This window comes from Accipiter gentilis, chromosome Z (genome assembly GCF_929443795.1).
Source record: "Accipiter gentilis chromosome Z, bAccGen1.1, whole genome shotgun sequence".
Lineage (NCBI taxonomy): Eukaryota > Metazoa > Chordata > Aves > Accipitriformes > Accipitridae > Astur > Astur gentilis.
In genome coordinates this window covers 75,441,768-75,465,185 of record NC_064919.1, presented here as the reverse complement: position 1 = coordinate 75,465,185, position 23,418 = coordinate 75,441,768, and the positions used below count along the sequence as shown (strand labels likewise).

Below are 23,418 nucleotides of genomic sequence, written 5' to 3'. Positions count from 1 at the left end.
TTCCAGAGGCAGCATACAACAACCCAACATCTCACACCATCTCTCTCTTATCCTGAAGAACTGTTACAACAGATAGAGCCCCCAAATCGATGGACACATTAGAGGGATAGCCCATAGGCTAAAGGAACACCATGTGTGTGTGTGTGCGAGGTCGGGGCGGGGGGGAGTCCATATACTTCTATATAAGACAAGGAAAGTAGTAGTGGTCGATTAGAAAAATGTTAAGATCTGGGCATGATGTAGATGGTATAGAATAAGGGGTGGATAATGTCCTGGGTTCAGCTGGGATAGAGTTAAGTTTTACAGGAACCTGGGAGGTGGGGGCACAGCCGGGGCAGCTGACCTGAACTAGCCAAGGAGCTATTCCATAGCATGTGACATCATGCTCAGTATATAAATGGGGAGCGGGCCGGGGGGTGGTCTCGGTTTTTGGTGGGGGAAGTGGCGGAGCGTCGGGTCCGGGGTGGTGAGCAGTTGCACTGTGCATCACTCTTTTTGTATACTTTTTCATTAGTACCGTTGTTGTTGTTGTAATTTTTCTTTGTGTTTGTCCCAGTAACCTGCCTTTATCTCAACCCCCGAGGTTCCAGTTTTCTTTTTCTTTTCTCTCCTCCGTCTCCTCCCCATCCCACCGGAGGGGGGCGGAGGAGTGAGCGAGCGGCTGCGTGGTCCTTTGTTACCGGCTGGGCTGAAACCACGACAGTAGTGCAATTGGAAGGGCCTGATGGAGTTATCGTCAAGAAACCGATGAAAATCAATACAGGAGCTGATGTTACGATTATTTCACGATGCATTTGGCCTCCATCATGGCCATTGATCAATCCAAATTTTGGTATTGCAGGGATGGGGGCACACAAGCCACCTTAGTAAGTCAGCTACCGATTACCCATTTGTGTTCCCCGATGGTGAACACGTTACGATGCGTCCGTATATCATGACTACCCCAACTGAATTGTTTGGCCTCATAGGCCGTGATTTATTGAGCCAAATGAAGGCAATGTTAGTGACCCATCCTTTTAGGAGCCGTCACTGAGGGGCAGCCAATCCTGAAAATTAGCTGGAAAACAGATGAGCCTGTTTGGATTGATCAGTAGCTGCTAAATTCTGAAAGGCTGCTAAAAATACAAGAGTTAGTTGAGGACCAGTTGAGAGCGGGACATGTTGTTCCTTCTACTAGTCCATGGAATACATCAATATTTACCATTCCCAAGAAAAGTGGGACATGGAGACTGTTACATGATCTCAGAGCTAGGAATGCGGTGATGCATAGTATGGGAGCCCTGCAGCCAGGTTTGCCGTCTCCAGTTACGCCTCCAGAAGAATGGGATTTGTTAATTATAGATCTCAATCACATGCGTTCTTGCACCAACCCGCTAGGATGTTAGCAAAGCAATTTGACTTACCACTTACTGATGCCCAAGGTATCGTTAAAGCATGCCCCGATCGTCAAAAGGAAGGGCTGGGCTTGGGCTGTGGGGTTAACCCACGAGGTCTTTTGCCATTGCAGTTGTGGCAAATGGATGTCACCCATGTCACGTGGTTTGGTGCAAAGCGTTCTGTGCATGTGTGTATTGATACCTATCCTGCTGCCGTGTGGGCCACGGCACGAACTGGAGAAAAGGCCTTACATATTGAATGACATCTTCACGCTTCTTTTGCAGTGCTGGGGGTGCCTAAAGAAATTAAGACGGACAACGGCCCAGCCTATGGTTCTACACGATTTGCTCGATTTTGTAACTTGTGGGGAATTCACCATGGTACCGGTATTCCACATCTTCCCACAGGACAGGCTATTGTCGAATGGGCCAACCAGACCCTAAAGAACATGCTGCAAAAACAAAAGGGGGGAACTCAGGGCTTACTCCCAGAGGAACGATTGGCCAAAGCCTTATTTGTGCTAAATTATCTTAGATTGACAGGTGATCACAAAGACCCACCAATGGTAGTGCATCATGTTCTTTTACAGGCAGAAAGGACGCAACAAAGTACGGCAATCATGGTAATGTATAAGGACCCAGAATCCGGGAAATGGTGCGGATCAACAGAAGTAAAACTTACTGGGAGATCCCGGCTAAGTGGGTCAAGCCATGGCTTCGCACTGATGCTGGACCCGGAATTGTCCCAATGGCAAGTGGCATGGCACCGGCGGGTGATCCGCCAGATTCCGACTATTAATAGAGTATCACTTGTAGAGGACTTAGAACAGTGTGCCTTATTGTATATAGAACTTGCTTCAGGTAAAAAGTATGTTAAGCATAATTTGATTAAACATAGTGTGATTACGGGAAGACAGTGTGGGGTAAATGTAAAAGTTAGTTAAAGCCAAAATCAGGGGTAAGGTCTATTTCCATTAATAACCTGGGAACGAGGTTGATTGTGTTTCCACAGCTACAGGCCCACGACGGACTCCTGTTCGATTTGCACGACCATCATCATCTGGAGCATCATAGATGATGCGGCAATATGAATACTACCTCAGCCAAAAACTAATGTATCGGTCACCTTGGCTAACATAACAGGTCAAGATGCTCTGTGCATCGCAACTGTATCGTAAAGCCCACGAACCAATAGACAAGATGGCTATGACTCGTGCAGCGCGCCTGGCCAGCGAGCACATGCGTCATAGATTGCAACCGAGGCGGACTTTTGGCACCCGCTGGCCACGTGTGCTAAAACCCGTTCCTCTACAAATGTATAAATACCGGGATTTTCCGAAGAGCATCGGGCTGGTGTACGGTGAGGCCATCGTTGCCCCTGTGGGGACGCCCACGGAAAGCTGGCACCTACCGATTGCTGGGCTGAGTTCGTGGAGCAAGATGGCACAAGAATGTACGGATGGTTCATCTTCCTCATAGTCCTCATGGTCTGGGTCATTAGGGGTAACGGGTTGGCTCAAAGAATTATGGGCATTGTTGTAGTTATTGTGATTATAGCTATTGTAATAATTTTACCTTGTTCAGCTTGTTAAGAAAAAATGGCATCCCAAGTTATTACGCAAGCCTAGATTGCTCAAAAACAAAAAGGGGGAACTGTTGAGGATTTCTTGGCTGGGCGAGGGCATGTGAGCAATCCAGCCGTTAGGTGGGAACAAAGCATACGTTGACAAAGTGCAGGAGCAGACAAGGACGCTGTGCCCTTGTACGCTGGGAAAAAGGAAGATAAGAAGAGCCTGACAAGCACCTCCTGGATGCCGAAGAATGAGACAAGTAACTGCTGGACACCTCGTGAAGAAGCTTGCACAGCCAATGGAGGATAAGGTAGTGTCGCGTGAACCGGGGCATTGGACCAATTAGAGTATTGTACAAGGCGCGTGCACAAGCACATAAGGTATAGAACTGTGCTAAAAGTTGTAGTAAATGGGCTTCACTTGATCACATTGGTCTGTGCGTGATTTCCCCTGTGGATCCTCCGCAACAGGAAGGCAAGGGCAACCCGGGGGCCAGTGCCCGGCTGGGGGCTGCCCGCTGCTGCCGTGCCATGCCGTGCCGTGCCGTGTGGTCCCCAGGGTGCAGGGTGGCTGGAGAAGGGGCTGCATGTCCTGGCTGTGCCGTGCTGTGCCATGCCAACCCTGGGGTGCAGCGTGAAAGGTCAAGGGGCTGCCTGCTCTTGCTGTGGCCTGCTGTGCTGTCTGGTGCCATGCTGTGCCGTGCCATGCCGTGCTGTGCCGCACTGTGCTTTGCCACAGTGCGTTGTGCCACGCTCTGCTGTGCCCTGCTGCGCCGTGCCCTGCTGTGCCATGCCGTGCCAATCCTGGGGCACAGTGTGCACGGCCGAGGGGGTTGCATGCTTTCACTGTGCCATGCCGTGCTGTGCCATCCCAGCACACGGTGTTTGTGTTGGGGGGCTGCACGCTCCTGCCCTGCTGTGCCCTGCTGTGCCGTGCTGTGCTGTGCTGTGCCATGCCGTGCCATCCCAGGGTGCAACGTGCGTGACAGAGGGGGCTGCCAGCTCTGGCTGTGCTGTCTCTGGGCAGTGTTGGTCACCTACCCCTCGAACGGGGGGGTAGGGGGGGTGTCCAGCACCCCCAGTTCTGCACTGCCCTGCCCTGCCACGGGAGGGAGAGGTCCTGGCCCAGACAGTGCCCATGCCACCGGTCCCAGCTACTGTGGAGAGGAGCCGTGCCACTGCCCAGGCAAGCTGGAGGGGGGGCTGTGGCTCGGTGCTGCCCAGGGCACCCACATGAGCCCCTGTTGCATTAAAGGGTGATGACATTTGGCAGAAGATAAACCCCCTTGTGTTCCAGCTTATGCTCAGGTATCAGAGGGGCTGGGGACAACGAGGCTTAGATTCTGAGTGATGCCCAATTCAATGCTCGAAGTCCAGTCAAGTTCCATATATATCGAACTATAATGATTAGGGATGCACTATTAGCACACTGTACTTTCTACTTAGTCACGTTCAACAAACTAGAATGGCCAGACTTTAGTTGCATTCAATGAACTGTCACAGCTAGATTTTAATGAATAGTACCGTTTATTAAAGTGATGGGAGTACAGCTTTTTTTGGATTGCTGGTGATAAATACACAGTCTGCAAAGCACATGCAAATAATGATACAGTCAACCACAAGCACACTAAATGATGGAAGAAAAGAGTTGTAAAGGTTTCTAAGTTTCCCGGGAAAGCACTCGGTATAGTCCAGTGTTTGAATCTCACCCAATAGGTGTCCCTATGGAGGGGAAGAGAGGCTCAGACCATCGAGGGATCCCAGAAGTCATCGGTGTCCTTCCAATTTGTCCATGATAATATCTTTCCTAACAGCCCCCCTTTATTAAGGTCTTTTATACTATTTTCCGACTTTCAGGTGGAGCTTGAGTGACTCTATTCATACATACCTTTACCATGATTGGTATACAATCTCCTCGCTTTACTTTTAAAGGTACATGCTAGATAAAATTCAGAGCGCACGCTCAGTGAGGAGTGGTCACACCTCAGAGGCGGGTAGCCTTTGGGATGGAGGTGTGTTTTGGTATTATAATAAGCTTATAATGAGCAGAGTTCACCCAGAGGACATGATTTTGACAGAAAATGATTAACTGCAGGTCCAGGGCTGGCTCAGAGTTAACAACTATGTGGTTTATCAGTTCCATAGTACCATCCAGTTCCCATCCCTGCGGTGAGGTCGTAGAGTCTGGCTGCGGTGCTTCCATGCCACTCCACCCTCCATGTTCTTTCTCTCAGAGTCAGCACACCAAGCTCCCCTGGCATTGCTACCATCTAAGGTTGCAGGTTATATTGCTCAGGGAATTATTATGGAACCGATTCATTGCACGTCCACCATATTCTGCACTGGAGGTTTACCTTCTCTTAAGAGGTGGCCGTATCGATAAGTCACCTCCAGCAATCATTCCACACCCCCGGTCCCCAGTGCAACCTGCAGGGCCTGTGGAGGAACGAGCTAGGCTCCAACATGACCCTCTCAGCTCTGGACGCAGCCGGGACCTTCTCGGGCTCCTACCACACCGCTGTGGCGGCCACCAACAAGCAGATCCTGGTGTCACCCCTGCAAGGGGCCCAGCAGCACCCCAGTGCCAAGGGGCAGCCCACCTTCGGCTTCACCGTGCAGTGGCAGTTCGCAGGTACAGCGGTACCCGGCACGGCATCCCAGGGCAGCCAGCGATCCCCTGCCCGTGCTGGAAGCGGGGTGCCACCTCAGCTGGTCCCCCACACCCTCTGGGGCACCCAGGGAAACACTGGCTGTGGCCACAGGCTGGCCACATGCACTTGGTCCTGCCATGGGACGTGGTCGGGGAGGGCTGTCTGTCTGGGACGGGTGGCAGGGAGGTCCATCTGTCTGTCCAGGGCATGTGGTGGGGGGTGTCTGCCTGTCTGTCTGTCTGCCAGGATCAGGTAGCCCAGGTTCCCCTGTCTGGAGGCATAGGCTCTGAGCCCCCTCTGCCCCACTTGAACCCCGCCAGACTCCACCACCACCTTTGTGGGCCAGTGCTTTGTGGACCGCCGTGGGAAGGAGACACTGGAAACCACATGGCTTTTGTGGGAAGAGGTCCCGTCCCGCAGGGACACCTGGAAAGCCACCAGGTAAGCCCTGCTCCTGCCCTCCTACCCCGCATCCCTCCTTCCCCTCCTGCTGACACGGTTTCCCTGCAGAGTCGGCACCTCCATCTTCACCCGCATCAAGTGATAGGGATGGGGACCCCAGCTGCCTGCACCCTGCTGTCTCACCTGCATCCCTGGGGCTGTCTGCTGCCCCGGTACCTGGCTGGCATCCCGCCTGCTCCCAGCATTCTGGCCAGGAAACACACCCTCACCTTGCCCTGCTGCCTCCCAGTGCCTCCCAGGAGCCTGCCGGTGGGGCCTCTCCTTCTCAAAGCTTGCTGCCCCCACACATGGTGCCGAATAAACCTTTCTCTGCCTGGCAGAGAGCAGTGCCCCATGTGTCCCTGGGGTGCAAGAAGCCACTCTGTGGCCATGGGCGGAGGGAGGTGGTGGCTGGGGGAGGGCAGGGCAGTGGTTTGGGGCGCTGGGAGGGATGGGGCTGGGGGACAAGGGGAGGACAGCAGCTGGGTAATCCCACTTCCTGGCCATAGCTTCGGGCCTCAGCAGATGCCTTCTTGCCTGTGCACCCCCTTGGGGTATCTGCAGGGGCCCTGCGGTGGGTGGCCCCAGGCAGCATCCCTGGTGCGGAGCAGAAGGATGCCCCACGGCCAGGGGCCAGTGAAGGCTGCATGCAGGCAAGTCAGCAAGCTCACCTGGCCTGCTCCTGCATCTCTGCACTCCAGTCTGCCCTGTGTTCCCATTAAACTCCATTTCAAGCTACTGCTCTGGGTGGGGGGGCTCGGTCCTGGGAGTACATATGGGGCAGGGCTGGGTGCCAGCCCCCACAGAGGGGAGCATGGTCACAAGCTGGGAGCCTGCGGTGTTGGGGTGGTCCAAAGTCCAGGCTGGATACTGGAGGGACCAGAGGAAGGACCTGGGACTCCAGGGGCAGCTACTGGGCAGACTGCGTGGCTAAGGCCAGATACGGGAGGGATCCCTGCTGTATCTATGTACATATGCCTGTATTTCCCACCTGATCAGCCGGAAGGTAGAACAGAAAAACACCCCTTTCGGGTGCTCAGATTCACAGGACGACATCACCTGCATGTTAACTTTATTTTGTCAGCTCATTAGGAAAGCAAGCAAGCAAACATGTCAAACAAGGACCCAATGCCCTTTGCACAGACCCATCTAACACATGAACTCACTAATTCATCACTTCAGCAGCTCATAAAGTTTCTGAGTGAATGGAACTCAAGTTCCCTAATCCATAACATGCAGCTCCTAACTGAGGTGCGCCTGAGCACCCTGGGGAGAAGCTGTGTGGGCAGGGAGAGGCATGAAGGGCTGGAAGGACCGTGCTGCCTGGGGGCTGCACAGGTGCTGGGGGAAGAGACTGTCAGATGGGGCAGGGACTTTGGGGCAGCAAGCACACAGTGCCCTGGGAAAGTGTCAGGGCCTGTCCACCATCCTCTTCCTCTCACAGTGTGCCCGCCTTCCGCCAGCCTTCCTCAGCCTCTGCTCCTCTCCCTCCTTCCCTGCTGGGCTCTGGGACTGCTCTCAGCACCCCCAGCTCCTGGCGAGTGCACGGACCAGAGCCTGTCCAGGGTATGCCCATACTGACCAAGCCCAACTGGCTGACGTGCCTGGGGGTCCAGCTTTTGATCAAAAGCCACCCCTGCATCCTCACCCTTACACCTGCATGCTGATCCTCACCCCCACATCCTCATCCTCACCCCTGCATACTCGTCTTTATGCCCGCACCCTCACCCTCACCACTGCATCCTCATCCTCACCCCTGCACCCTCATCCTCACCTCCGCCTTCCACACGCAGGTCCTCAGTCCAGCCACATTGCGCACTGGCATCCTTGGCACTGCCCTGACCACGCTGGGCTCGTTCTTGCACCCACCCTCCCCAAACACCCGCTGTGGCTGTCACCAGCACCGCGAGCAGGTCCCCAAATGCTTCTCCAAACTGTGAGGTTAAAGCCTCGGGACCCCAGTGGGGGTGGGAGGATGAGGTTGAGAGCCCTGGTGGGGGGACCCCACAGGGCGACGCAGGGTCACCAAGAGCCATGTGGGACCGGGCAGTAAGACTTCGCTTCTGTCCCTCCATCATCCCCACAGCTGCAAGTTCCCCGGCTCTTGCTGCGTCCCAAGAAGGCAGCCCACGACATAGGAGGTGGTGTAAGCAGCCTGCTTGCTAGACAGGGGAACAGAAACAGAAAGCAAAACCATAGGAAGCCATCACTGACAGTGTCACTGCCACCGCCCCACCCCGCATCTCAGCTGTCCCAACCACCCCGGCCCCGCTTCCCATATGGCCCTGTCCTTGATGCTTCAGCAGCCATCCTGCTCGCCTGCAGCAACATGGGCTGTTGCTGGCCTGATCCTGCCCCAACATCTGCATGCCTTTTGATCTTGCCTGGTACATATGACCAGGGCTGCCCACCTCCAGCCCGCAGTGCCCTGAGGTTTTTCTACTGCTGTTGGGGCAGGTTCACTTCCTTCCTCTGCTAAATCCCTGGAGCCACTGCAGATCACCAGCCATCCCCACACCCAGACCCTTGCCCTGCCCTTGCGACTCCCTGTCCTTCTGTCCATCCCCTGCAGTGACCAGGGGGCAGTTTGGGGTGCAGGGGCTCCTGCAGGACAGGGGTCAACCCCAGGCACAGCCCTCAGCCAGGGACCCCCAGGCTGGGCCATGTCAGTGGGCAGCCCTAGGGAACAATTCCTACATTCCCATCGCTGTCCTTGTTCCTGCCCATCCCCATCCCAATCCCCATCCCCAACCCCATCCCCATCCTTGTTCCAGGCCCCATCCCCAGCGTGGGAAGCTCAGCCCTGGGGGAGGCTGCACGGGAGCATCCGTGGCGGTCCCAGGGTCTGGGGAGGGACACTCATGGAAGACCCATCCGTGGAGGGAATCCTCAGCAGCAGGAGGACCCCCAGCTCCAGGTGGGATGCTGATGGGAGCTCCTGCCAAGCAGGTTGCTCTGAGGGTGGGGGATGACCTGGGGTTGTCCACGTTGCCGGGAGAGATGTGCATGGGCATGCCTTCCCTGGTGAAGGGGGCATGCATGTGGGGATCCCAACTCCCAGGGACATGCAGCGGAATTGGGGCAGGGGTAACCTGGGGACCCTGCCCCAGGGCGGTGGCTTGTCCCTGCCCGGGGAGGTGCAGTGTGGGAGAGGACAGGCAGTGCTCGGAGCTGGAGCCTTGCAGGTGGGCTGCTGCAGGGCTCTGGCTGTGCCACTTCCTTGGCTGTGCAGGAGCCCACCATGAACCCGAGGGCTCTGCCCATCCCAGTGGGCTCCCCACTGGTGCCGTGCACTGGTGCCGTGCACTGGTGCCGAGGCAGCACACGTCGCCACAGGCACGGGCAGATGTGTCCTGGGGTCACACAGCTCCCCTGGCAGGGCTGGAGTGGGCACCCCATGGGCACTGGGGGGGGTGCGGGTAGGGGGCTCAGCCTGGGGGGCAGGGGTAGGGTCTGTGTGCAGGCAGCCCCCAAGGACGCATCTGCTTTTCCCCCCGCAGTACGACGTGACTGGTTGGTGGGAGAACGAGCTGGGCTCCAGGATACACGCGTCCGAGGCTGACAGCCAGGGCAACTTCTCTGGTGAGTACCACGCCGCCGTGTCGAGCGCCCAGAAACCCATCGAGCCATCCCACCTTGTCAGCTCCCAGCACTTGGACGAGGATGGGCAGTGCTCCTTTGGCTTCACCATCAACTGGAAGAAGTTTTCTGGTTGGTAGCTGCAGCGGCAGCTGTGCCTGGATGGGATAGTTGGACGGGGAGGGGAGCTCAGGCAGGTCCCAGCACCCACCCCAATCCCTCTGCCCCCTCTCCTGTCCCCAGTCTGTCCTTCCCCGATCTCTTCCCACTCTGGACAAGTGCCTGCAGGCAGCAGGATGCCTCCCGAAACACTGTTTGGGCTAGGCAGCATCAAGAGTTGCTTTGGCAGCACCTCTGCCGCAGAGCATTTCCCTGCAAACATCGGGACCCACCCGGGCTCCATGAGCTGGTGCTCATGAAGCCCCAAAAGCAGCTGGGGTCCTCCTGGGATGCTAACAGCCACTGCTCACCCAGACTCCACAGCTGTCTTCGTGAGCCAGTGCTTTGCTGGGGGCACTGGGGAGGAGGTCCTGCCCCTTTGCCGGCCAGGCACCGATAGGCTTCTCCTTCCCCCCAGGACTGGCCACAACAACTTCACTCCAATGGGCTGAAAGGAGGAGGAAGAACCCTCTCACCTCAGCTGGGCTTGGGAGACCGGGAAGCCCCTTAGCAGCATCGGTGTGTACAAGCACCAGGGCTGTTATCAGCTCTGGGGGAACATGTCCCCAGAAACCAAATAAATTTTTTTTCTTTTAAACCCAACCTTGTGCAGTCTGTGGCTATGTCCTGGGGAAGCTGCGTGGGTGCAGGGTGAAGCTCTCATCTGGTTATTCCAGGAAGAGACTGGCTCTGAGAAATCCCCTTTTCCAGCCCAAATGGGATGGTGCATCCCCAAAGTGACCCTTTGGCATAAAACACGGGCCAGCGTTGGCTTTTCCCTCCTTAATGCTGGGTGAGCATGATGGGATGGTAAGCTGGGGGGCCATTCTGCACCCAAAAAAGCTGGCTGGGAGTCCCCCCAACTCGGAGGCAGCCCTTGGGCAGTCAGGAGTGGCATCTCAGCTGTGTCCACAATCCTGGTGAGTGGTGAGGGCTGCTCCATACCGGCAGCACAGCGCTGGTAGCTGCAGCACATCCAGCCCCAAAACGCTCCCTAGAGAAGAGTGCGGCATTTACTGGAAAGCAGTGACCCAGCAAATCCAGCCCCAAACACCAGCCTACTGGATTTTGTGACTTACTGTAATGGGCAGTGCCAGTGCTGCCTGAGTCACCCCGCCCAGCCAAAATGAATGATTTCCAAGAAACTCAGCTCCACGACTGAATCTGAAGCTTGGTCCTCAAGCCGTCCAGTCGCAAATTGACCCCAGATGGTGCTGCATGCCCTGTGCTGGCAGCCTGCCTGGGGTCTGAGCATCCTAAAGAAAGGAGTGGGCTGGTGGGGCTGCCACCTCCTGCTGCTCCCCTGGTTTTCCTGCGATGAACGCCGTGGGAGAGATTTGCTAACAGCATCCCTGGCTTTAGCAACTTCTCCACCTGCTCTGTGTTTTAGCCCGCCTCATTGCAGACTTGCCTGTGATTTGCTTTTCACGTTTTTCTCCCTTGGGTCCACCTTCCGCTTCTGGATCGATGCTGCTGTTTCTTTCTCCGTGCCTCCCTGGAATTTTTCCAGCTTTTTCAGTTCCCTTACAGCCTTCCTAAGCAGAATGCCTTTATGCCAGCCCTCTGCTGTGGTGTCCTTTGGTCTGTGCAGCCTTTTACCTGCTTTAGAGGAACCTGGGAAATCGGAAAGAGGGTGGCAGAAGGACCACAGGACACTGCTCCCACCCCAAAGCACAGCCAGGTCAGTGACAGGGCGTCCCGCTAAGCCTGCAGCTTTACTGCATGCAGCCTCCTGACTTTATTATTGCCTTCATGCCAACATTTCTCCAGGGCAGGGCTCCCCAGAGGCTGTGCAGCAGTCCTAGGGTGCTCCAGCAAGGCAGCGGTGATGACCACACTTTGAGCAGTCAGAAAACCTCTGCAGGCAGCCACAGTGCTGGTGAGAAATGCAGCAGGCATGGGCTGGCAAAGCTGTTTGCAAGGCCAGAACCCCAGCAAGGCTGTGACGCATCGAGCACCTTGGTTTTGAGGTGGCAGGTGAGAGGACATGGTGTGCCAAGGGTGCCTGCAGGCGTCTGGGGAGGGGCTGTGACTGAGGATGGTTCCCTGTGGGCATTGGGCATTCATCAGCACTGGGTTTTACCCAGCTGCAAGACCTGCTCGCAGTGCTTTGCACACTGCTTGTGTCTGCTCTGCCTCTCCGAGCCACAAACCTGGCATTGCTTGCCTCCTTCCAGCTCGGGCTCATCAGCAAGGCACAGGTGAGCAGTGGTGTCCCCTTCAGCCCCACTGCAGACCTCCCTCTGGGAGGAAAGCCAGCCCTTGCTGATGCATGGCAAGCCTTGGTCATGGTCATTCATACACCATCAATGCCTCCAGGGGCACGGGGAGCTGGAGGAGGCAGGACGCACTTGCGATCACACACAGGCAGTGTATGGCTGCTGCCGTGTCGGTCTTGCACAGGTGCTCACACATAGTGTATCGGTTAAAAAAACCCAAACAAACTAGGTTATTGGGATCTTGGCATGGGGTAATGCTGATGTAGGGGATCAAATCCCTCAGTCACTGTCAGAAAGAAGAAGGAGTCTCCATTGCAGGGGTCCTCCAGCACTTACAGGTCTTAACCACATGCAGAAGACTGTCCTATGCGACTACTTCTGCAGGGACTGTTCCTATTGACTGTTTACAAATGTCTCAATACTGAACATCTCGGTGTTACAATTACAATACAATACAATTACAATACTAATTATGATAGTCAGATGTGTTTAGGTACAGTTATAAACAGATTTAAAAGACTTATTTGTAAGTGTCTAAGAGCTCTGCCACAATATCTGTAAAAACAACCACCTGGAGCAAATATGCATATGATGTATGTAGCGGTGCAACGCAAGATTTAATCTTCCACAGATCTACTAAACACTCTTTCAAGTGTTTGCCCTTGCTCTCCACCTCTCCCCCATCTGTTCTACTCTTCTGTCTAGACTGCTTCTTTACCTCTCCTGTCTGTTTGCACACAGAAAGAATTCGGGAATCGTGACCTCGCATCTTTCACTTTACGACATTTAATAGCGTTTGTATAGTACAACTCACTTAGTGTGTCCAAAAGAAAGGCCACAGAAGTATTTAGGCCACTGCTGCTCAGGGCCTCTGTTGCCTATCACAGGTGTCAGCCAGCCAGCTTCAATACTGAGATATTCTGCTTCTTGGAGTACACTGTGATTCATACAGTGTATCATATATATGATCACGCTACAATCTGGATCACATTTTAATATCTATTGGTGTATGCCAACAATTTATCTTCAGTCTCCCTAAACACGGACCACATCCCAGCTAATTAGGACATGCACCCAAAGGCACACATGCAGTGTCACCTCTGCATTAACTGACTTAACAGCATTTTCCGTCTTAATACATAAACACACTGATTGTAACAGCTAAGTTCAGGTCTGCTCTCCTGCCTCAGGCACAACTCCCTGGTAATCAGGCATAACTGCTTAAGCCCACAATGATCATTATTTGTGCTACACTAAAATCTGAAGCTTCCAAGTAGAGACATCAGTTATCTTCCAGGAGCTTGCAAGCAATCTCCTCTGCCCACAACTGGCAGGCAAACAAGCCCAGGTAGGGCTTCTCAAATCTAGGCCTCCAACATTGCCTTGAAATTCAGTTTCTCTATTTCAGACAGCCAGCCTCTGGCTCTGTGAAGGTCCGTGACAGATAACAGCACCGTGCTCCTCCACTGGTAGGGGCTCCCTCATGCCGCAACAACGCTGCCACACCACAAGCCAGCTCTAGGCTCACCCGAGCTTCAGTCCCTGCAACGTAACACAGTCCCCACCACCACCACCCGCCTGGGTTAGCCGACAGCTTTCAGCATCAGGTGAGCCAAACCTTTTGCTTTTATTCTTCACCGCTCTGCCAAGAGCAGGCTTTCACGTGAGCCTCGACTCACACCCTGCCCTCTGTGTGACCGTTCGGTGTGACTGAGCTCCCATGCCAGATTCGTGGCCGCTTCAATTCACAACCTTCAGGATAAACTGAGCATCACCCTGGGTAGCTGCAGTAGGGACCCAATGCACGTCCAAGGGCAGTGCCTTGGCACCAGCTTCTGACATCTCCCCAGGCAGGAGAAGCAAAGACACAGGGAGCACAGAGTGCCGCTAACCTCAGGAAGCAAAATCCATCATGTCCCCAAGCTGCCCTCAAAGGACGCAGCACAAAGGGGGAAGGAAACTTTGAAGCCATCGCTTTGCTAAGAAGTAATCCCTGTCCGCAACAGAAGGGGCAAGGGTCTCCTGAACCTTCACCTAACATATTATTTACTGAGACTGCTATTAGCTCAGAAAGGTTGGGGGGGAGGGGGCGCGAAATCAGAGACCAGAGTCACAACAGAAGGTAAATACAGAAATCTTTACACGTCACCTAAAAAATGTGAAAACCAGGCAGGCAGTAAGGAGAATTCCTTCATTCTCTTATTTCAAAAATATAATTCTGGAAGAGCTTTTCAGTGTGTTCTTGCACAAATCTTTGCATTCCCACCCATGCGGCAAGAGCCTAGCCTAATATTGCTACACACATAGGCAAGTTAGGCTTTGTCTGCCTGGCAGCACTATGAGTTTTACTGCTGCAATTCCTCACATGGAGGTATTTTCCGGGGAAAGATAAGATTGAAAAAAGCACCAGTCATAGAACAAAAATTTTAGAATTCTCCCAAATATAGAGAATTATCTTACACCTTGGAGCTTCTCCAAAAGGACAAAGTCTAAGGTGTTTCTGCAACTACCACAACCAGACACTGTGCCCTCACAGTTAATTTTTTTAAAAATGCTTCTTGAGATTGATACAGGCGACCCATCTTGCAAACCACGCCTTCTTGTCAGAGAAAAAACTGCAGCTATCGCCGCATTCAGTTGAGAGCGCCTTTAGGGATGTGCAACACTAACACCACTGGTCACTAACCGATTCGCTGTCCCAGTCCTGCCTGCACACAAGCAGTTAGGGAAAGGTGACCAAACACGCCAGTTTGTTTTTCTTGGCTTTAGCTGCACACTGAGGACAACCCGATTACACTTAACAGCAAGAAACGTTTCCTCAAGAGAGGCTTAAACGAAGACAGAAAAGCAGGGTTACAGGTGAGCTGTGGGAGACATTGCTTTTCAATAGCCACCGTATGAGAGGAAGTACAGGGACCTCTCAGCAACAGGAACCTACACGTAGGGGAGAACAGGAACACAGGCTTACGTTTCCACATTAAACTTGTTGCCGTGTGAAATCTGACTAGAAAGCTTTACAAAATAGGTAAAAACGTTTAGACAGGAATTCCACAGGAGGCGGATGGCCAACTGAAGTATGCAGAGAAACGTAAGCACCCCCTGCTTTAGACACTGTACTTTGTATCCTGGTGTTTTACAAAGCAAGGCTATGCAACCACAGCATTTGTCCCCGCTACATAAATTAAGCACGTGTGCAAGTTTAACGCAAATGCTGCAAACAAATACAGTTCTCAAATATTTCCAGTTGTAAGAGACCAAAGACTAGACAGACCCAAACGAATGGTCTTATTCACAACAAGGACAATCCTATCAGCTCATGACCTGGTCCGCACAGACGGCTGGCGGCCAAAGTGAACTCCAGCAGGTACCATCCTTTAGCCCACGGGTGGCAGGCGAGCTCTGGAAGGAGGCAGCCGCAGGCTATACGGAGGACAGGATGGGGGTCACTGTGCTCGGTGGAGATAAAGACACTAGACGCTGGGCACACGTATCGACTCTTGGAAACACCCGCTTTGCTGGGCGCACGTATCGACTCTTGGAAACACCCGCTTTCCTCAGTACACCCTCACTAGCGGAACAGCCGCCTGGTTTTGTACTGAATGCTTCCTACGGACCACAGGGAAAGGCTTTTCTAAAAACCGTAGCCAGGCAGGTGGATGCGAACGAGAGATTTGGCTGTTGAGCTGGAGGAGTCACGAGAAAAACACCCGAGGGGTGAAGTGAGGAAGCGAGGCAAGGGTGCGGAGCGAAGGAGCAGGAGGAAGCGAGAACGAGTCCTCTCCAAGACTCGGAGAGGATTTTCAGAACAGAGTGCTCTCCTCAGCAGGCGCTCCTCCAAACAGAGGCTTTACGCGACACACTGCACGAAAACACCTGCACCTTGGTGAAGGCTGCCGGGGCCGCTCCGAGGATAAAACCCGAGCACGCTTACTACACAAGTCCCTCGGTAATCGGCAACAGACGAACGAGGGGCGGTTAAGCGGCGCTGCCCGCTCCCCCTCTCCCAGCTCCGAGTCGGGCTCCCGGCCCCGGGGGGGGGGCGGGACGGGGACAGCCGCCCGGCAGCGCCCGACCGCGGGCTCAGCGGCCGCGCCCCCGCCCGCCGGCACCGGACCACGGCGCCGCCCCGCGCCCCCCCGCCCCTGCGCAGGGCGAGGGGGAGCCCCAGGCCCGCTCCGGACACGCCGGGCCCCTCCGCAGCCCGGGCATCGCCCTGGTGACTCCTCAAGCCTCCCCACAGCCCGGCCCCGGCGCCACGGCCCGGCCGCGCCCGGGGAGGCCGGGATCGCCGCCCCGCTCCCGCCGCTCACCAGCTGCTTGAGGTCCTCCTCGGAGAGCCCGGCGTAGCGGTACCGCTGCTGCTCGAACTCGTACCGCGTCGTCTTCACCACCACCGCCACCCGCGACGGCCGGAACCCGCCGCCCGCCGCCCCCAGCCCGCCGCAGCCCCGCCGCCGCGGCGGCGCGCACGGCCCGGCGCCGGCCCCGGCCCCGGCCCCCTCCGCCGCGCAGCGGAGGGCGAGGAGGCGCCGGCGGGCGCCGCCGAGCAGCGACAGCCCCGGCAGGGCGGAGGAAGCCCCCGCCGCCCGCTGACAGAGCGGCGGCGAACGGCGCCCGGCCGCCCGGCCGGCGAGGCAGAAGGAGCCGCCGAGGAAGCCCCGCGCGGAGGACATCGCCCGGGCTCGCTCCCCGCCCCGGGGCGGCAGCCTGCGGCCGGCGGGCGGGCGGGCGGGAGGGAGGGAGGGAGGGAAGGGGCGCGGCGCGGCGCTGCCCGGCGGCGGCCGCCCCCGCTCTGAGGCTGCCTCCCCGCCCGGGCAGCGCTCGGCACACATGGCACGGCCGCGCCGCGGCGCCCCGCCCCTCCCCGCACGCAGGCGCGGCCCCCGCCAATAGGGAAGCGCGCCGCGAGACTCCCACCCTCCGGGGGTGGGTGGGGGGGTGGGGCGGGGCAGGAGCAGCGGGGGAGGCTCCCGCGCCGGAGCGCATGCGTCCGGCTCGAGACCAACGGCGCCGGCCGCAGGGGGGGAAGGCGGGGACAGCTCCCCCTCCCGCGCCTCGGGAAGCGGGAGTGGCGCATGCGCCTGGCGCACCAAGTCGCCTGCCCCCACCCGCCCGTCGTCTCGCGGTGCCGCTTCCCCCGCCGCGCGGGAGGCGGGGCTCGAGGCAGCCAGGTGGGCGCGCGCCGGCGGCCGTCGTGAGGGGCTGGGTCCCCTCAGCCGGGCTGCCTCGGCTCCCCCCCGCCCCGGAGGGACACCTCCTGCGTCCCCTCGCCGCCTCCCGCCCAGCCGCCTCCTGCCCAGCCTCCTCCTGCGGCGACGGCTCGACAAATAAAGCCGCTTGCGTCCTCTGAGGTAGCTGGGGGAGGCGAGAGTTGGTAGCTGGGAGGGCTGTGGAAATCCTGAGGTGGCAGCTCCCGCAGGTGCCTCGCGGGGAGGCTGGCTGGCTACCTTGTTAAACTTGTCTGAGGAAAGGGATTCTGGAAGTTAGGAAAAAACGCAACAGGTGCTTTGTTTTAAAAGCACCAAGTACCGCATCTTGGGAGGAGAAGGGTGTGATTTGAGAGGTCAATCTCTTACTCACGACTGTTCTGCTCTGTATTACGTTTATTCCACTGTCTGAGGAAGCGCAGAAAAAGGCAACGTGGTGAAAGCAGCAGGCTTGGGAAAAGACCTGTGAAACGGGCCTGTGAGTGTGTGTGTCCGCATTTTGCGTGTCCAGGTTTTTAAAAAAAAAAAAAAAAAGGATCGTGTGTTACTTTTCAGTATTGTAAGCAAACTATCTAAAAAAATGGGGGGAGGGGGGCGGTTACATCATTAATAACTGCCTTTTCAGGTATTGACTTTCACAGTTGGGGCGGTGGTTACATCATTATTAATAACTGCCTTCTCAGGTATTGACTTTCACAGACAGTACTTCTGCACTGAAAGCCTCGTTTACGCACGTTTTTCTCATTACTCGCCTTGTGCCCGTTCTTTCCCTGGAGGAAGTCACAGCTTCTCCTTGTGAGGAGGGATTGAAAGCAGCAGCTTTTACCTGTCAGCCCAGCACCCATCTACGCTGCTCTGCTAGGAGAGCCTTAGGAAATGAGAATAGCTAAACCCATTCAGCTAAACAAAAGCTCCACCCAGTCTTTACTGACGGGGAGGAGGTTTTTCTACCTACTGATTAGCTTAGCCTTGAGGGAAACTACCACAAATCAGATTACCAGGAGAGTAATTAAACATAACTAATTCTCTTGCTAACCAGCTAATGCCTCGTTCTGTGTAACTATTAACTTTTGGATTGTACAAAGCAGTAGATAATACGAGATCCTGGAGACCAAAAGGATAAGAAGAGGTTTTGAAAATTTACAGCTGTGTTCCAAATTGTTATCTTTTTGATAGTTTATTTGACCCTTGAGCTGCACCTCTAGGATTCTGTGCTTCGTGTATTACCTATTTATACGGAACTGTTTTCATCCTTGAAAGGCAAACTTGAGTATGGAACAGTATTTTACTCTGAGGCCACGCAATTATTCTGTTATGGTCTTTTGAATTAATGCCCACAGCAAGCATTATAAGCATAAAATATGAAATACTTATTTTAAAATGTAAATTCCAACCAGTAGATGATATCTTAAATGTTCTGGAGGTAGAGCTGCGGCACAGAGTAAGAAGTGATTCATCCAGGGTTCCCGGAAGGAAGTGTCTGACAGACTGACTAGCTGAAGAGCGCACAGATCACCATGCGACACCCCATTATCTACGTGGAAAAAGTTTTAAGCTTTCCATAACGCATAAAATAGAGTTTGTGAAATGTCACTTACAGATCACATCTTACTTGTGAATAGGCCTATTTACTCTCCCTTACCACACCTTTTGGTTTGAATATACAACTGGTACACAGGAACAAGGCACAAGTATCTGTCAAATGACATGTATTTTGAAATATATTCACAGTTTGTGACACGACATGTCTTCACACCCCATCTTCAATGACTTCGGAGCAATATACCCAGTGCGTTAAGGGATAGATTTGTTCATACAGAATTAAATTAATAAGCACAGGCATTTTAGCCTGGTATTCCTACAGGATACAAGTATGAAGCACAGGTGAATTCCCACTGTAGTGACTTTCTAGACCCTTGGCTAACCATGACCAGCTTCATTCTGGGCAGAGAGTACTTAAAAATTCCTTATGGAAATGGACACCTCAATACTGCCTGCAGTAAGGAAAACTCTTCAGAGTAATGCACATTTTAGATGCCAAGGAGTTATCATACATGAGGTAAATTTCAAGATGCAAATCCGTAGAAAACCAGGCATCCTTAGCTCTACATTCTTCAAATTATACAGTGGACTTAAAAAAACCCAAAACCTCTGTGTAATAAAATAATTTATTCAGTGTTAAAAACCAATGTAACTGGAAAGTTTTGTATGTAAACACTAAATTAGGAAATTCCTAAGTTATTACACTAGCTGCAAAAGTGGCAATGCATGACTGTACCAGCCAGCAGTTTTACATAAGAAGGTCTCCAAATGCAGCCTTTTTGCATCCAAAGGAATTTACGTATTGCTTCTAGAGTAGTTACAGTGCGGGACAACTGTTCATTTCTACTCCTTACTGAAGTCTGTGAGTAACGCCTTCTTGTGATCATTGAATTAATCACCAGTGATAAAATTAATCCAATCATTCACATGCTCTATACTTTCTTTATATGCCCCTACGCACTACTGATACCTGAAAATGACAGTGCTGTCTTTCTGTTGAAAATGTTAATGTTGTCACTGTTGGTTGCATTCACACAGGGGGAGATGAACAGACCATCACGGTAACATTTCACAAAACTGAGCCCTCAGGTTTTGAGCCCAGCTGACCACAGCTGTCAATTCTGATTATCCAGAGGGAAACTCCAGACTAATGCTTAGAGAACACATCACTCGTGCAGCACATCAGAATCTTGACAGGACAGGTAGATGAACACATTAGCAGGTGTAGTCTGATTAAACTTCTGATCCCAGATTCTACCCATGGGTGCTTCCATTTTGCTCGCAACGTATGTACCCTCATGAGTGATTACATAGTTGGGTCATACGACTGCTTCATAAATTCCAAAACAGAAGAGAATACTTCAGAAAAAGCAAAATAAGTGCAGTTATTCTTACAAATGCAAATTGCTGAAAATTTGTCACACAAAACCAATGGGAAGGGTCAAGCTTTCTTGTCCACACGTTCATTAGAATATGTTTCAATTAACAGAAATCTACTTTTCTACTTTTCTTCCCACTCTTTGCTTATGCAAAGCAAACTACACTGTCCTGAAGTGGACTAACACAACTGACTTCACCATTTCAGAAGCAATTTGAATATGCTTGAACAGCTGCAGACACATTGTTTTGTAAGAGTAACTTTAGTGTTTGTGCAAGACGACTCGGTAATCTGAAGCCCACTTTCCAGACAGACAACTGCTGTAGAACAGGCAAGGTATGCTGCTTCTAGATCTTCCTGCCAGCATGCCCCAGTGGTAGGTAGGGAAAGAGGATGCTGTTTCCCTCCCTGACCATGTCATACTGGCTGTCGGCAGCATTGAAAGCAGGATCAGCTGTGCTAAAGGTTTTCCCTGTATTCATTCATTCAACAGAGACAGTACCAAACTCTTAACTTCATACAGTCTGCCAAAACTAATTGGGAGGTCACTGAAGATCATGATGTAAAAACCTGAGTGACAAGATTTAGAGAGATACAAACACCTCCAGAACATAAGCCACTTAGGCTCTCCCATCCAAGTACACTTTGCTAGAAACTCCTAATCTTAGTGGCAGATATCTGCATATGTATCCTTATATGAGGAATTGTTAGTCTTCCCTCCTTTTGAAAATTATTACTGTACTCGTATGTAAGAGCTTCCAGCTCTGCAGCCCTCGCATATATAAATTAATCACTGGGATTTGTTAGAAATAAGTAAGTAACATTCATCTGAAAGAAACATGGAAGAACACTTTGCTCCACAAACAGCAAAATTAACGATATCTACTTTCATATGGATTTGGGTCATATCCCTACACCCGTCTTCAGGACACAGTAATCCCAGGTATCCATCCTGCCATGGTTTCTTTCTCCTCCCTCCCAGCAAATGCTGCAGCTTGTTCAGAAGCAGGAATGCATCACTCAGCCCCACAAGCCTTACAGAAAATACCAAGCTTACTCTGAAACTTTTTCCTCAAAGGATACCTTCCTCCGAGTTCTGTCACTCAACAGTTGCCAATTTTCACGAAGAACTTAAATTGTCTTTGAGCCTTCTACCTCCCATCCAATTTTTCTGAAACTGAACAGTGGGCTCTAAGTGGGCCTGACAGATGGACAGAGTACGCAACAGTTTAAATCTTGTTTCCTTAGGAAAACGGGGTTGGAAGGAACTGTCTGTAGGAAGCTCTAACTCGGACACAAAATAAGACTAGTTAGATGGAAATTAAAGCTGTAAGAAAGTTGTTTATTGCTCAGGCATAGCAATCGTTGCTCTGGCTGTCATAAAATGACAATCTTCACATTTTTAACACCAAATTAATATATTATGTATTAGCATACTTTCAGTCTTGAGAGACAATGAATTTTAGTGCAATGAGACTGAACAGAATAAATAACTAGGATCTCAGGAGTAAAAATTCATACCATAAAGATGTCTGCACAGACACCTATTTATACGTCATCTATTACCACAGTATCCAAACCCTTCAAAACAGTTAAGCATCTCTTTTCCTCCTCAGCTTTTAGGAGATGTAGCTTCATGTTTGAGAGTGTGTGGTTGTGTGTGTGTGTGCGTAAGCATGTGGGTTTGCGTGTGTACTCGTGTATACATGTAACAATCCTAGGAAGAGGCAGATCAAAGGAGAGTTTATTTGTGAATGATCATAAGCCTTGTTCCTTATGCTGTGGGAGCAAATGGCAAAGTTTAAGTCCTGTGTCTGCAGAAGTTCTGTTGTGCCTGCCCTGGAACACTCCTTCATTTGACAAGGATTTTACAGCTGTAGTAGAATTTAGAGGGATATCGTGACACTCGGGTGCTTAAATCCTGTTTCATGGAAGGCTTTGATTATCAGGACAGACTTTGAAATTAAACTCTGCATTCAGTGCATAGCCAGCTGAACTCCAGGGCAAAGTTATCACCATGACCTGTTGCTAAATACAGAGGGCTGCTGTGTTTTACAACTGCTTTAGTTTCTATAACATGGAGCTTTGTTCCCGAGTATGAGTTGCAGCAATGAAATATGAAGGTCAGTGATGCAAATACTGTTGTGGTCAGGAGCAAGGCCGATAGAAAAGGACACAATGTACAGGTAGTTATGGAAAGACATTACTCGCAGACTGAAGAGTGCAATCAGTGCTTCAGTGTTTGACACAGATGCTCTGTTGTGAAGCAGTCCCCTTTTCCTGAAGGCAAAAACCCGGTCCCACTTAAGCTTACTGTCATCCAGATGCTAAATCAATGTCAGACAAGTGCTAATTTTGGCAGGGTATTTAGGATTCAGCATAATCCAGATGCTTGCTAGTCCAGCTTCACCTGGATGCTAATCTTGACAGGGCACTGAGAATTCAGGAAGAAGCTGGTATTCTTCCAACTTCATACATGTTGTTCAGACAGGAAAACTAAAGTGTAATTTGACTCCTCGGGTGCGACGCAGCTTTTAAGATTGAAAAATTGTTACAAATACCTTAATTAAAAGGACTTCAGGTATTTCAGAACATTGTTTCAGCTCTGAGGATGACAAAGAAAGAGTATTTGGTAACCAACAATATACAAGGCAACAGAGAGTCGCAGCGGAATGATTACAGGCATATTTTCTTTCTCTTTTGACAGAATGAATAGAAAATACAGAGTATAAATGGTGTCTGTACTGTGCACAGGCGTATGAATGATCCAGTAACTCTTAATTCATAGGTGGCATTAGAGAGAATTGATTTTTCTAATTCCTCACGAGAATGGTTAGGTCAAAGGCAGTAGTTTGTGGAATCACTTTTCTAGAGTGAATGGGTCTTTGGCACTGCTGGGATTATTGCACATATTAGGATGTGTAACATATTAATCTATTTCAAGGAATGATGCTGTTCAGGGATAGCTACAGCTAAGGCAGAAGTAATTTCAGATAATCTCACACATTTAAGAGAAATTTTTAGGCAGATATCCAGCTATACTGTGCATGCGTTTATTTGCGCATACTGAATGGACAAGTAACAGTGCAGGTGCTTGTTTTGTGCAACTGAAGAGGTGTTCATGAGTGCAAGTGGATATACTTTTAGATTTTAAAGCTCATATGCCTCTAGAACAGACTTGCAGTTCCTCATGCTGAATTCTCCTGGTGCTTATGGCTGTAAAGGCAGATTGTGGTTCTTTGCCCTTTAACAGAATTCTATAACCAGTATGCAACTCCAGGTATTTTCAAAACAAA

General features: G+C 52.2%; 3 protein-coding genes across 6 annotated transcripts in view; 1 reads left to right on the top strand and 2 right to left on the bottom strand.

Moving 5' to 3' along the window:
* LOC126036567 (arginine-glutamic acid dipeptide repeats protein-like) overlaps positions 1 to 11,091 on the bottom strand; it is a 178,969-nt gene extending 167,878 nt beyond the window's left edge. For 2 of the 3 annotated variants that reach the window (XR_007505183.1, XR_007505184.1), the window contains exon 1: positions 7,813 to 11,091. Coding sequence is in view for 1 of the 3 variants with exons in the window: in XM_049796507.1 (XP_049652464.1) it covers positions 8,836 to 10,020 (1,185 nt within the window). In the remaining 2 variants the exon portion in view is untranslated. Of the gene's footprint in view, positions 1 to 7,618 lie in introns of those variants that run through there. The other variant, XM_049796507.1, reaches the window with a different exon arrangement.
* The window catches only part of NADK2 (NAD kinase 2, mitochondrial), a 367,514-nt gene that overhangs the window by 265,330 nt on the left and 78,766 nt on the right, over positions 1 to 23,418 (bottom strand). Inside the window, exon 1 of one of the 2 annotated variants that reach the window (XM_049796492.1) lies at positions 16,306 to 16,425. The exons of the other annotated variant lie outside the window; for it this stretch is intronic. The gene's annotated coding sequence lies outside the window, so the exon portion shown is untranslated. Of the gene's footprint in view, positions 1 to 16,305; positions 16,426 to 23,418 lie in introns of those variants that run through there. 2 annotated transcript variants of the gene reach the window in all.
* LOC126036251 (avidin-like) lies at positions 5,410 to 6,141 on the top strand. Its single transcript, XM_049795781.1, has 3 exons — positions 5,410 to 5,578; positions 5,918 to 6,038; positions 6,108 to 6,141. Exons 1-3 carry the CDS (start codon positions 5,410 to 5,412, stop codon positions 6,139 to 6,141), a joined length of 324 nt encoding a protein of 107 aa, XP_049651738.1.